Source organism: Macaca mulatta, chromosome 16, assembly GCF_049350105.2.
Source record: "Macaca mulatta isolate MMU2019108-1 chromosome 16, T2T-MMU8v2.0, whole genome shotgun sequence".
NCBI lineage: Eukaryota > Metazoa > Chordata > Mammalia > Primates > Cercopithecidae > Macaca > Macaca mulatta.
The window spans coordinates 77,748,320-77,760,370 of record NC_133421.1 but is presented as its reverse complement, the minus strand read 5'-3'; the positions used below and the strand labels follow the sequence as shown (position 1 = coordinate 77,760,370).

Sequence of the window (12,051 nt, the reverse complement as noted above, 5' to 3'; positions counted from 1 at the left end):
GGAGGCGGAGCTTGCAGTGAGCTGAGATCCGGCCACTGCACTCCAGCCTGGGTGACAGAGCAAGACTCCGTCTCAAAAAAAAAAAAAAAAAAAAAAAAAAGAAAAAGTATGCTATCCACATTACACCAAAAATATAAAATACCCGGGAATTAAATCTAAGAAGAAATGTTTAGAGCTTAGACAAAGAAGACGATAATACCCTAGCTGGGCGCGGTGGGTCACGCCTGTAATCCCAGCATTTGGGAGGCTAAGGCAGGGGATCACTTGCGGCCAGGAATTTGAGATCAGCCTGTCCAACATGGCGAAACTGCATCTCTACTGAAAATATAGAAATTAGCCAGGCATGATGGTGTGTACCTATGATCCCAGCTACTTGGGAGGCTGAGACAGGAGAGTCGATTGAACCTGGGAGGTGGAGGTTGCAGTGAGCCGAGATCCAGCCTGGGCTACAGAACCAGACTCCCTCTCAAAACAAACAAACAAACAAACAAAAAAACTGTCTATATTAAAGATGATAGCTCAGATTTCAGATTTAGGAAAGGATGGATTTATTTGTCAATTGGATTAGACAACTGTCTGTTACTGAAGAAAAAAATAAAATTAGATTCTTACATCAGACTATAATACCAAAATAAATTCCAGATGGAATCAAGATTTAAATATAAGCATTATAAAAATATGGGGATATAATACATATATATGTAAAATTTTGATTTCAAAAAAGTCTTTCTCGGCTGGATGCAGTGGCTCACACCTGTCATCCCAGCACTTTGAGAGGCTCAGTCGGGTGGACCATGAGGTCAGGAGTTCAAGACCAGCCTGGCCAACATGGTGAAATCCCGTCTCCACTAAAAATACAAAATTAGCCGGGCATGGTGGAACATGCCTGTAATCCCAGCTACTGGGAAGGCTGAGGCAGGAGAATCGCTTGAACCCGAGAGGTGGAGGTTGCAGTGAGCCGAGATGGCACCATTGCACTCCAGCCTGGGCAACAAGAGCGAAACTCCACCTCAAAAAAATAAAAATAAAAAATAATTGATGGACTTTATGATACATAATTTTAAAGTTCTATGGCAAAAATCACTAAAAGGTTTTAACAAACAAAATTCTGCCAGGAAATATTTGGAACACATATAGACAAACCATATGAACAGCCAATTAACAAAAGAAGAAATGTAAATGGCAAATAAATCTATGAAAAAAATGTAAAATTTCACCAGCCATTAAAGAAATATGCATTAAAACGAAGATAAATCCTTTTTTTCTTTTTTTGAGACAGAGTCTTGCTTTGTCACCCAGGCTGGAGTGCAGTGGCATAATCTTGGCTCACTGCAACCTCTGCCTCCTGGGTTCAAGTGATTCTCCTGCCTCAGCCTCTTGAATAGCTGGGATTACAGGTGCGCACAACTACACCCAGCTAATTTTTGTATTTTCAGTAAGAGACGGGGTTCTGCCACGTTGGCCAGGCTGGTCTTGGACTCCCAACCTCAAATGATCTGCCCGCCTCAGCCTCCCAAAGTGTTGGGATTACAGGTGTGAGCCACTGCACCTGGCCCCCACCCCCATCTCTATTAAAATAAGATAAAATAAACATAAAAGAACAAACCAACAAAATAATAATACAACTCATTGTAAGTAAAATGCTATCCTGAGTTCAGTGAGTCATTCTAGAGAATTCAAATTCTCTAGAATTACCACCTCAGCTGACTAATTTTTTTTTTTTTTTTTTTGTAGAGACAGAGTTTCATCATGTTGCCATGTTGCCCAGGGTGGTCTTGAATTCCTGAGCTCAAGTGATCTGCCCGCCTCAGCCTTCCAAAGTGCCGGGATTACATGTGTGAGCCACTGCGCCTGGACTACAAATTCTTTATCATACAACACAGAGTAGATGCTCAATAAATACCTGCTAAGCAGAAACACACACTCAAAATACCAGAAATTATCAAGGAAGGGAATGCCAGTTGGTCTCTTGGGTTTTTCCTCCTGACAGGTATACACACCTATTGCAGAGACGAACACTTAGGCTGTGAGAAACCAATACTGGTAAACATTCCAATCAGGTGACAAACTCCCCAGGCTCTGGTTTATATTACCAAGCACCCTGAGGATAACTTGGCTTCCTGTGTGGCTTGTTTATAGAAAGAGAATGCTACCCAGGCTGACATGAGTTTGCATTTCTGAGATGATTTCTCATTGAAAATTAATAAACTGGCATTCTGGCTACACAGATCAGTCTCTTTGAACTCTTTGTACCTTCCACCGTTAGTGTGATTTCTTTTTTTTTTTTTGAGACGAAGTCTCGCTCTTGTCCCCCAGGCTGGAGTGCAGTGGTGCAATCTCAGCTCACTGCAACCTCTGCCTCCCGGGTTCAAGCGATTCTCCTGCCTCAGCCTTCCAAGTAGCTGGGATTACAGGCGCCCGCCACCACGACTGGCTAATTTTTGTATTTTTAGTAGAGACAGGGTTTTACCATGTTGGCCAGGATGGTCTCGAATTCGACCTCAGGTGATCTGCCCGCCTCAGCCTCCCAAAGTGCTGGGATTACAGACGTGAGCTACGTGTCTGGCCCATTAGTGTGATTTCTAAGGCTGCAAGCCAGACACTGCCCAAGACCCAGCACTGGACTCTGGCAAGTTCTTCCAGCTGGTGCCACCCCAGGAACCTCTGGGAGCCCCTGGGAGCCATCCGGCCTGCTCCCTGCCTCTACATTTCAGGGTGTGGGTTTCAGGGCATTCTCAACATTCCTGCAACAGAAGGGTTTCGGGAACACCCCCCAGTAGGTTCTGGGTGATCTGAATGTAATCGTAAGAAGGTATGTCAGAGATGTGGTTGTAACTGAGAAATCTTAAGCCTAGTGAATTTCATTCCACTTGACTTAAAGAAAGAGCACATGAAAGAAGGGGATCTGAGGACAGCTATAAACAGGGCCCAAGGGCATGAATTGACTAGTGTTTATCTGGTCTTCTCTAGGGTCTGGAGACCCTGACTCTGGTGTACCCGAGCTTTGCAGTGGCTGTAGAGGTTTACTCTTTTGGATGGAGAATATAATTCACTCCTCTAACACCTGAATGAGGGAAGATTAGCTCACCTCCTTCTGCTGCAATTTGATTTAATGCTCAACAGGCAAATTTCTTTCTTTTCTTTTTTCTTTTTCTTTCTTTCTTTTTTTTTTTTTTTTTGGAGACGGAGTCCTGTGCTATTGTCCAGGCTGGAGTGTGTAGTGGCACAGTCTTGGCTCACTGCAACTTCTGCCTCCTGGGTTCAAGTGATTCTTCTTCCTCAGCCTCCCGAGTAGCCAGGATTATAGGCGCCTGCCACCATGACTGGCTAATTTTTGTATTTTTAGTAGAGATGGGGTTTTACTATGTTGGCCAGGCTGGTCTCGAACTCCTGACCTCATGATCTGCCCACTGCGGCCTCCCAAAGTGCTGGGATTACAGGTGTGAGCCACAGCACCCAGCGGGCAACTTTCTTTTCTTTGATCTAATGCTCAACAGGCAAACTTATTTCCTCCTCCTCCTCCTCTTCCTCCTCTCCTTTTTTTTTTTTTTTTTTTGAGACCCATTCTCACTCTGTCACCCAGGCTGGAGTGCAGTGGCACGATCTCAGCTCACTGTAAGCTCTGCCTTCCAGGTTCACACCATTTTCCTGCCTCAGCTTCCCGAGTAGCTGGGACTATAGGTGCTCGCCACCATGCCCGGCTAATCTTTTGTATTTTTAGTGGAGATGAGGTTTCACCGTGTCAGCCAGGATGGTCTGGATCTCCTAACCTTGTGATCCACCCACCTCGGCCTTGGGATTACAGATGTGAGCCACTACACTCTTCTTCTTCTTTTCTTTTTCTTCTTCTTCCTTCTTCCTTCTTCCTTCTTCCTCCTCCTCCTCCTCCTTCTTCTTCTTCTTCTCCTCCTCCTCCTTCCTTCTCCTCCTTCTCCTTCTTCTTCTTTTCTTCTTCCTCTTCCTCTTCTTCCTCTTCTTCTTCCTTCTCCTCCTCCTCCTCTTTCTTTCTTTTTTTTTCTTTTCTCTTTTTCTTTTTTCTTCTTGAGACAAAGTCTCACTGTGTCGCCCAGGCTGGAGTGCAATGGCATAGTCTCGGCTCACTGCAACTTCTGCCTCCCAGGTTCAATCGATTCTCCTGCCTCAGTCTCCTGAGTAGCTGGGACTACAGGCTTGTGCCACCATACGTGACTAATTTTTTTGTATTTTTAGGAGAGACGGGGTTTCACTATGTTGGCCAGGCTGATCTTGAACTCCTGACCTCGAGATCCGCCCACCTTGGCCTCCCAAAATGCTGGGATTACAGGCATGAGCCACTGCGCCCAGCTCCTCCTCTTTCTTTTCCTTCTTCTTTTTTTTCTTTTTTTTGAGATAGGGCCTCTCTCTGTCACTCTGTCACTCAGGCTGGAGTGCAGTGGCACAATCTCGGCTCACTGCAACCTCCACCTCCTAGGCTCAAGCGATCTTCCCACCTCAGCCTCCCAAGTGGCTAGGACCATAGACGTGAGCCACCATGCCTAGCTAATTTTTGTGTTTTTTGTAGAGACAGTTTCTCTCCATGTTGCTCAGGCTGGTCTTGAACTCCTGAACTCAAGAGATCCTCCTGTTTCAGGCTCCCAAAGTACTGGGATTACAGGCATGAGCCACCCTACCTGGCCTCAACAGGCAACCTTGGGATTAATAATTAAGACCACTGGGCCGGGCGTGGTGGCTCACACCTGTAATCCCAGCACTTTGGGAGGCCAAGGTGGGTGGATCACTTGAGGTCAGGAGTTTGAGACCAGCCTGGCCAACACGGTGAAACCCAGTCTCTGCTAAAAATACAAAAATTAGCCTGGCATAGTGGCATATGCCTGTAATCCCAGCTACTTGAGAGGCTGAGGCACAAGAATCCTTGAACCCGGGAGGCGGAGGTTACAGTGAGCTGTCATATGTAATGAAAGTTTTACTAAACTTAGGAAGCAGTGACTTGATTTCTCTAGAAATTGCCTAACACACACATTCCAGGATACATTCTCTGTCATCTGGAATATCCTCCCTTCCACAAACCCACGCTGTCTTAAGCACTATTTTCCTATTTGTTGTTGACCTAATCTAGAAAAAAGCTTCCGTCATTCGTTCTCCCCCACCCAGTCCCTCAGTCCCGAAACACCCTTATTCTCCGCACTTGTCACCCCACCCTCTGCTGCCCCCACCCCAGCGCGCAAACGCACACAGGTTTAAACTTTAGTCTGTGATGTTATCCTCGCCCGCAGATCGCAGGACAGACATTCTCGGGGACAACTTTGCCAGGCCATGTGCTCGTCCCCCTTAGGAAGGAAGAGGGAGAAATCCCTGCGGCTCGGTTTTGTTCCAATGGTCTGCTCAGCGAGTGATTCCCGTTTCCCCAAAGGCTGCCCCTCATTAGCATGAACGGGGGTGGGGGTGTGGAGAAGGGGTTGGGGGAGAGAAAGCAAGCAAAAGCCCAGGCTCACTTTTAGAGCCTGGGAACCCTGTCTGCAAAAATGACAGCTAGAGCTTTCTGGCTCCTCTGTTTGATCGTCGGATCATCCCCCGAAGCACCGGTGGCGGAGAGAAAAAGTAAGATCCGTGTAGTGCGGGGCCCTGGGAGCGGAGCGGGGATCTGGTGGGGAGCTGGGAAGGAGGCTCAGTGAAACGCGGGACGAGGAGGGGGGTCAGAGCTCGCAAGAGTCTTAGAAAGGAGCAAAGTGTATCCCCAAGGTTTCGTGTCTCTTGGCAGCCTTTTCGGAAAGAAGCCAATTCAGCTACTGAAATGATCCCGAGCGAGCCGGGCAGGCTGGGGAAAACTTTGCATGTTAAGTAGTTGCTCCATCACAGAGGAGGGAAAGTGTCAAAAGGGGTCGTGGCGCGCCTTTCGGGAGCCTTGCCCGGGCCGGGATCGCAGGACGCCGCGGGGTCCGCCCCCCTCGGCTGGGTGAGCAGAGGCTGCGGGGGGCGCTGGGGAGGGCTGGGGGGAAGCCGGGTCGAAATCCGGCAGCCCCGGGCACTTCTCTGCTCTCCCCGCAGCCCTAGCGCACAACCTTGGGACACCTGAGCCGGAATTTAACTAACACGCACACACTCATAATTCATGCACTAAATGAAATTAAGTTACTCAGCCCATGAAGAAATGAGGGGTTCTCTGGGGGATCGTGTTTTTGTTTTGCTTTTATTTGGATGTTCTGTCGGCTTCGCTATCTCTGGGAAAAACAGTTTCCGTACCTCACAGGGCAATTTACTCTGGGTTATTTTTCCACATGGAAATTGAGTGACTTCAGTGGCATTTAACCCAAATATCAGACAATCTTTCCCATGACAACAGATGGTGATATCAATGGGGAAGCAGTTGTGAGGTCAACAGTTGACAGTCAGGAACTGGATATCCACCAGAACTTTATTCAGCTGTGCATGGCACAACCGTTTAACAACGTAATGAGTCAGAATCAACCCCTTTGCAAAAACATGAACTCTAACCAGCTATTATTGCTGGGTGAAAGCTGATTTTAAAGCAGATTATCGATTTGGCAAGACCAATCACTCTAAATGAAGTGTTGCCAGAGCTGCAAATGGGCAGATCCACCTCTTTAAAGAAAGGGGAGAGAAAAATAAAGGCGAATTCTTGCCTGTTTGGAGGGCACTGGGACCCAGGCAAGCAAGGAGGTGAAATTGTGTAACTGGTATGGAAAGGTGCCCAGCTCCCAAGCTGGCTGAAGTTTACCCACCAACCTGTCTGCAGAACTAGGGAAAATCATTAATAATTTTAAAAATGTGTTTTCATGCCATACCATTTAGGAGTCTTTCCTCCACCATCTAATGGGGAAAAAAATGGAAGCGATGTGTGCTTTTATACTTAACCAGGGGCCTCTGCCTCCCAGCCAAGCTTTCAAAACCTTCCTTAGCTGTGGTTTACCAGTAAGTGGTGTCCAAGAAGCCAGATAAAAATCCACTCACAAATATTCGATTCTGCAGGGACCGAGATGACAGTGTAAACACGGATGGGAAAACCAAATAGTTCTGTTGTCAGGGGCGCTTAAACAATTAGGAGAACCTGTAATATGAGACCTTTCCCCCTGGGGTTTGCTCTTGGTACTTTCTCAACAAACTGTAAATAGCAAAGAGGCGGATGTTTATATATTTTATATATATACACACACACATGCACACATACTTATACGTATATATTAAAGGAAGGGCAAAAAAAATTGTTATCTAACCAGTGTTGTCAGACATGTTTAGTCTTAGAGTAAATAGGGGGTTGTAATTTTAAAAGCTATAATCTTAAAGGGCAAGACCCTCGTATCCTTCTTCCTTTGGGGCCTGGGAAGCGCGTGCCCCGCTTCGGCCGCGACGCTGCGTTCGGGTTCTCCCGGCTTCACTTCAGGCCTCCGGGCCTCCCTCCCATCTCTCCTCTTGCAGGTGCCCGCGAAGCCTCCCTTGTCCCCTCTCTTCTCTCCCCCTCCCAGAGCCCTTCTTCTGCAGCACCCCTGCCCCACTAGGGGCCTCCTCCCCTCCTGGCCTCCCTTCCCCTCTCGGCCTCCCGTCTCAGCCTCCCCTTCCCTCTTCTCCCTTCTCGGCTTCCTCGGCTTTCCCCGACGGCCTCCCCTCACTGCTTCTCCTCCCCCACCGCCTTCCCGCCTCTCCTCTTCTCTCCCCACAGCCTCGCCGCCGCACAGCAGAAAGCCAGACTCCCGCGGCTTCCCGAGCGCGGAGGAGACACCGGGGCCCCGCGCGCAGCCACTCCCTGAGGCCCCGCGGCGGCCGCGCGCGGCCGAGGACGCCCCCGCCGCCCGCCCCTGGCCTGACCCGCGGCGCCGGAAGCCCCCGCCGCCGGCCGACAACCAGGCCAGCTTCCGGGAGGCCGCACGCGCGCCCGCCGGCCCGCCGGGTCCGAGCCTCGCGCAAGCCGAGAACCGCGCGTCGCCGCGCCGCGGGCCCGCGTTGGAGGACGCCCCGCGACGCGCGCGCTCACGGGCTCTGCGCTTCCCCGCCGCCCGGCCGCCCGCGCGCGCCGCCGAGGGCTCCGCCGGCCACGCCCATCCCAACCGGCCGCGCGCCGCCGCGCTGGCCCCAGGCCCGGCGCCCGCGCCCGCGCCGCTGCCGCGCTTCACCCTCAGCTTCGACCTCAGCCCGCCGCAGAGGGACGCGGAGCCCGGCGCCGAGCCCTGCGCGCGCGCCTGCCGATCCGACCTGGACGAACGGGAGGCGTTCTGCGAGAGCGAATTCGGTGAGCCTGGCCGCCGCGCCGCCGCCCCGCGAGCGTTTCCGAGCCCCAGAGAAGCCCGCCTGCGAGATCCCAGGGCGCCCGACCCGTGCGGGCCGTTTCGCGGTTGCTAAAAACCACCTCCCGGGGGACTGGGAGAGGAGCTCGGGGTAATGCTCTTCTCCAAACTGTTTTTTGGAAACAGCGGTGAACGGGATCGTGCACGACGTGGACGTGCTGGGCGCGGGCATCCGGCTGGTGACCCTGCTGGTGGATCGGGACGGGCTGTACAAGATGAACCGCCTGTACCTCACCCCCGACGGCTTCTTCTTCCGAGTCCACATGTTAGCCCTGGACTCCTCCAGCTGCAATAAGCCGTGTCCAGAGTTTAAACCTGGTATTGAAACTGAGCTGAATGACGCTGCCTATGTACTTCATACCACCGTTTGTAACGTGGGTGCCACAGCCCGGGCTGTGGGTCGCCCAGCCTTTTTTGGGAGGGATGGGGGACAGTGACATGAGTAGGCTTTAGACGACAGGTATTATTTCGGCCACTCTGTGACTTAAGCCCTGTCAGTCCCCACCCTCAAGGGTGAGAACAGCAGGGGTTGGCACAAAGCGGGCTGTCAATAAATGTTGACAAATGGAGTGGACGACCAACCCTCATTGCCAGAATGGACTGTACAGAACTGAGTTTAGAAAAGCTGCTTTTTTGGGTGTGTATGTGAGATTGGTGGGAGGAATACCCACTCCCACATCTTTCTAGGCATGTGCTCTGGGATAAGGACCTTTGTTCTGTAATGTGGTCCCGCTACATATTGCTTTTTTTTTTTTTTTTTTTTTTTGAGATTGAGTTCCGCCCTGTCGCCCAGGCTGGAGTGCAGTGGGTGCGATCTCAGCTCACTGCAACCTCCGCCTCCCGGGTTCAAGCGATTCTCCCGCCTCAGCCTCCCAAGTTGCTGGGATTACAGGCATGCGCCACCATGCCCTGCTAATTTTTGTATTTTTGGTAGAGATGGGGTTTCACCATGTTGGCCAGGCTGGCCTCAAACTCCTGACCTCAAGAGATCTGCCCGCCTCGGCCTCCCGGAGTGCTGGGATTAAAGGCGTGAGCCACCACACCGGCCTGGTTGGTTATCTTCTAAAGGTCGCTAGGCTGTTTCCACCAGATGCCTGTAGACTCAGTATCAATTTCAACTTGTGCAGCAAGATAATAGATTGCAGCTTAGGCATTTCTTAAAGGCCTTACATTTTCTGTTTCATGGCATTTAAAAGACACTATGAATTAATGTTCTGGTTATTTTGTCCAGGCAGCAGGTATATTGTGATGGGCCACATCTACCATAAGAGACGGCAGCTCCCTACAGCTCTGCTCCAGGTCCTGAGAGGCCACCTCCGACCAGGGGATGGACTGCTGAGGAGCAGCAGCAGCTATGTGAAAAGGTTTAACCGAAAAAGGGAAGGGCAAATTCAAGGTGCAATTCATAACCAATGCATTTGAAACAACCATCCTGGCATTTCTGGACCACAAGAGACTTGGACATCAGCAACAAGACATGAAAGGTCTATCTTCATGTAATGGGTCCTCCTTTAGAAGAGAGGCCGCAGCTACTCTGTGAATGACTTGCATAGTTGCAACTGTAATCTCGAAGGTGTCACTTTGTTATTTACAAGATCTTCTTAAGTGGGCTGCTCCTGAGCTCAGTGTGAAGGTTATTTAACTGTAGTGCCAGTGATTTACACAGCTCAGAGAATTGACCTGTCCAGTTAACAGATCACTGCTTCATACGTTTTTAAATTATTTTAATTTAATATTCTTTAGTAGAAATAGTCCACAAAAACATTTTCTTGAATTTAAATATACAACTTTTATATCATGTATCAAACCAGATTTTATATTCAAACTATCACATTTTAAATTCTGTACAGAACAGTAAGCGCACTAGTCGAAAGACATTGAAGTTTGAAATGTCATTTAGATCAAACACAAGGGTCAAAGCCCAGGCCAAGTATTAAAGTTTTACACTTAAAGAGTACTAAAGGGCCAGTGTGCAGATGGGTGGATTAAAAAAATAAATAAAAAATAGTGCTAAAGGGCTTACTTCAGGCAAAAGTGTTCCTGATGTACCAAAAAATAAGATATAGTTTATTTTCATGCCTCCCTGCTCCTAATAATGTATGTTTTGTGCTGAACTGGCAGCTATCCCAATGTGAAATGTATTCTGGATGTATCTGGTGTCATTTTTCTATTAAGACCAAGTATAATGTTTGTAAAGCAGTAAATCTTGCCTTGAAATCAGATCTTGGATGCACCTGTTTTTGTTTTAGCCTTACTGAGCCCTAAAGGTTTGAGGAAAGTGGCTTTTTAAAATTCATTCCCCAAACCTTGAAACCACTATTCACCAATGACAATTCACAAGGAAGTGAATTTTCAACATTTTTCAGTTGGTTTTAAAAAGGTTTAATTGGCCAGGTGCGGTGGCTCATGCTGGTAATCCCAGCACTTTGGGAGGCCAAGGCCTGCAGATCACGTGAAGTTGGGAGTTCAAGACCAGCCTGACCAACATGGAGAAACCCTGTCTCTACTACAAATACAAAATTAGCCAGGCGTGGTGGTGGGCATCTGTAATCCCAGTTACTTGGGAGGCTGAGACAGGAGAATCGCTTAAACCTTGGAGGTGGAGGTTGTGGTGAGCCTAGATCATACCACTGCACTCCAGCCTGGCAACAAGAGCAAAACTCAGTCTCAAAAAACAAAAAACCACCACCATAAAAAAAGGTTTAGTCACTAAATTAAATATTGATTTTATACTTGAGTCCACAAAAGAGTATTTTTTCGGAAGATCAGGCTGTACTTTAGTTTCTATGAAGCCTGGTGAACAGAGACACCACTGATGCATAGATGAAGATGACTGCCTAAAGACAGACAGGAAGGAATTTCACTGGAGAGAGAAGAGTCTATTTGGCCTCATGGTGATGCACTCAGGAAGCTTAGAATGCATCCTGACACTGTCCATGGCACACAGTAGTAGCACTGTGCACCTAAAGGACATCCAGGATGGGTCGCTAGGGAATCACAGGATCCAAGAAGCAACAGCCTAACATTACAATATCTGATACTATTATTTGTTCCAATTATGGGGCAGACAGGTAATAAAGGGTTGAGAGGTTCTGAGTGTTCTATGGTAAAGCACTACTGAGGGATTTTTAGAGTATTTTCCAAAAATAAGTTTTCTCCAAACTTACAAATTTTACAAGAATTGCTCTTTGGAAATCAGTGGCATTATTACACGAACTATTGGTGATAGAGTATATAGCTAATGAAGACCTCCTGAGTTAGTTTTCTTTAAGATAAAAAACATTAACTCAGGCATAACTCAGGCCAGTCAAATCAAAGTTGAATTTTTAAATGTCAAAAGGCTAGGCCAGGCATGGTGGCTCACGCCTGCAATCCCAGCACTTTGGGAGACCGAGGTGGGTGGATCACAAGGTCAGGAGTTCGAGACCAGCCTGGACAACATGGTGAAATCCTCTCTCTACTAAAAATATAAAAATTAGCCAGGCATGGTGGCAGATGCCTGTAATCCCAGCTACTCGGAAGGCTGAGGCAGAAGAATCGCTCGAACCTGGGAGGCAGAGGTTGCAGTGAGCCGAGATTGTGCCATTGCACTCCAGCCTGGGAAACAGAACAAGACTCCATCTCAAAAACAAACAAACAAACAAAGGCTAAGTGGTTATCTCAAATAATGTGGTAGAGACAACTACAAGATGACCAAATTATTGGCTGGATGGTCAGATGTTAAAACAGAAAAGTTATAAATAGTTCTGGAATATTTTTTTGAGACAGTCTTGCT

At 48.4% G+C, this 12,051-nt stretch overlaps 1 protein-coding gene across 2 annotated transcripts; it reads left to right on the top strand.

Annotated features, from left to right (window-relative positions):
• The first annotated feature begins 5,230 nt into the window (after positions 1-5,230).
• On the top strand, positions 5,231-10,496 carry C16H17orf58 (chromosome 16 C17orf58 homolog). Of its 2 annotated transcripts, XM_028835773.2 has the most exons (4): positions 5,231-5,577; positions 7,655-8,221; positions 8,403-8,594; positions 9,508-10,496. In XM_028835773.2, exons 1-4 carry the CDS (start codon positions 5,502-5,504, stop codon positions 9,696-9,698), a joined length of 1,026 nt encoding a protein of 341 aa, XP_028691606.2. In that variant the 5' UTR covers positions 5,231-5,501; the 3' UTR covers positions 9,699-10,496.
• Positions 10,497-12,051: the final 1,555 nt, after the last annotated feature.

Excerpts from the sequence above, each read along its gene's own strand:
- C16H17orf58 (XM_028835773.2), top strand. The coding sequence starts at position 5,502 with ATGACAGCTAGAGCTTTCTGGCTCCTCTGTTTGATCGTCGGATCATCC. Across the intron at positions 5,578-7,654 it reads ACCGGTGGCGGAGAGAAAAA|CCTCGCCGCCGCACAGCAGA; the intron begins GTAAGATCCGTG and ends CTCTCCCCACAG. Across the intron at positions 8,222-8,402 it reads GTTCTGCGAGAGCGAATTCG|CGGTGAACGGGATCGTGCAC; the intron begins GTGAGCCTGGCC and ends TTTTGGAAACAG.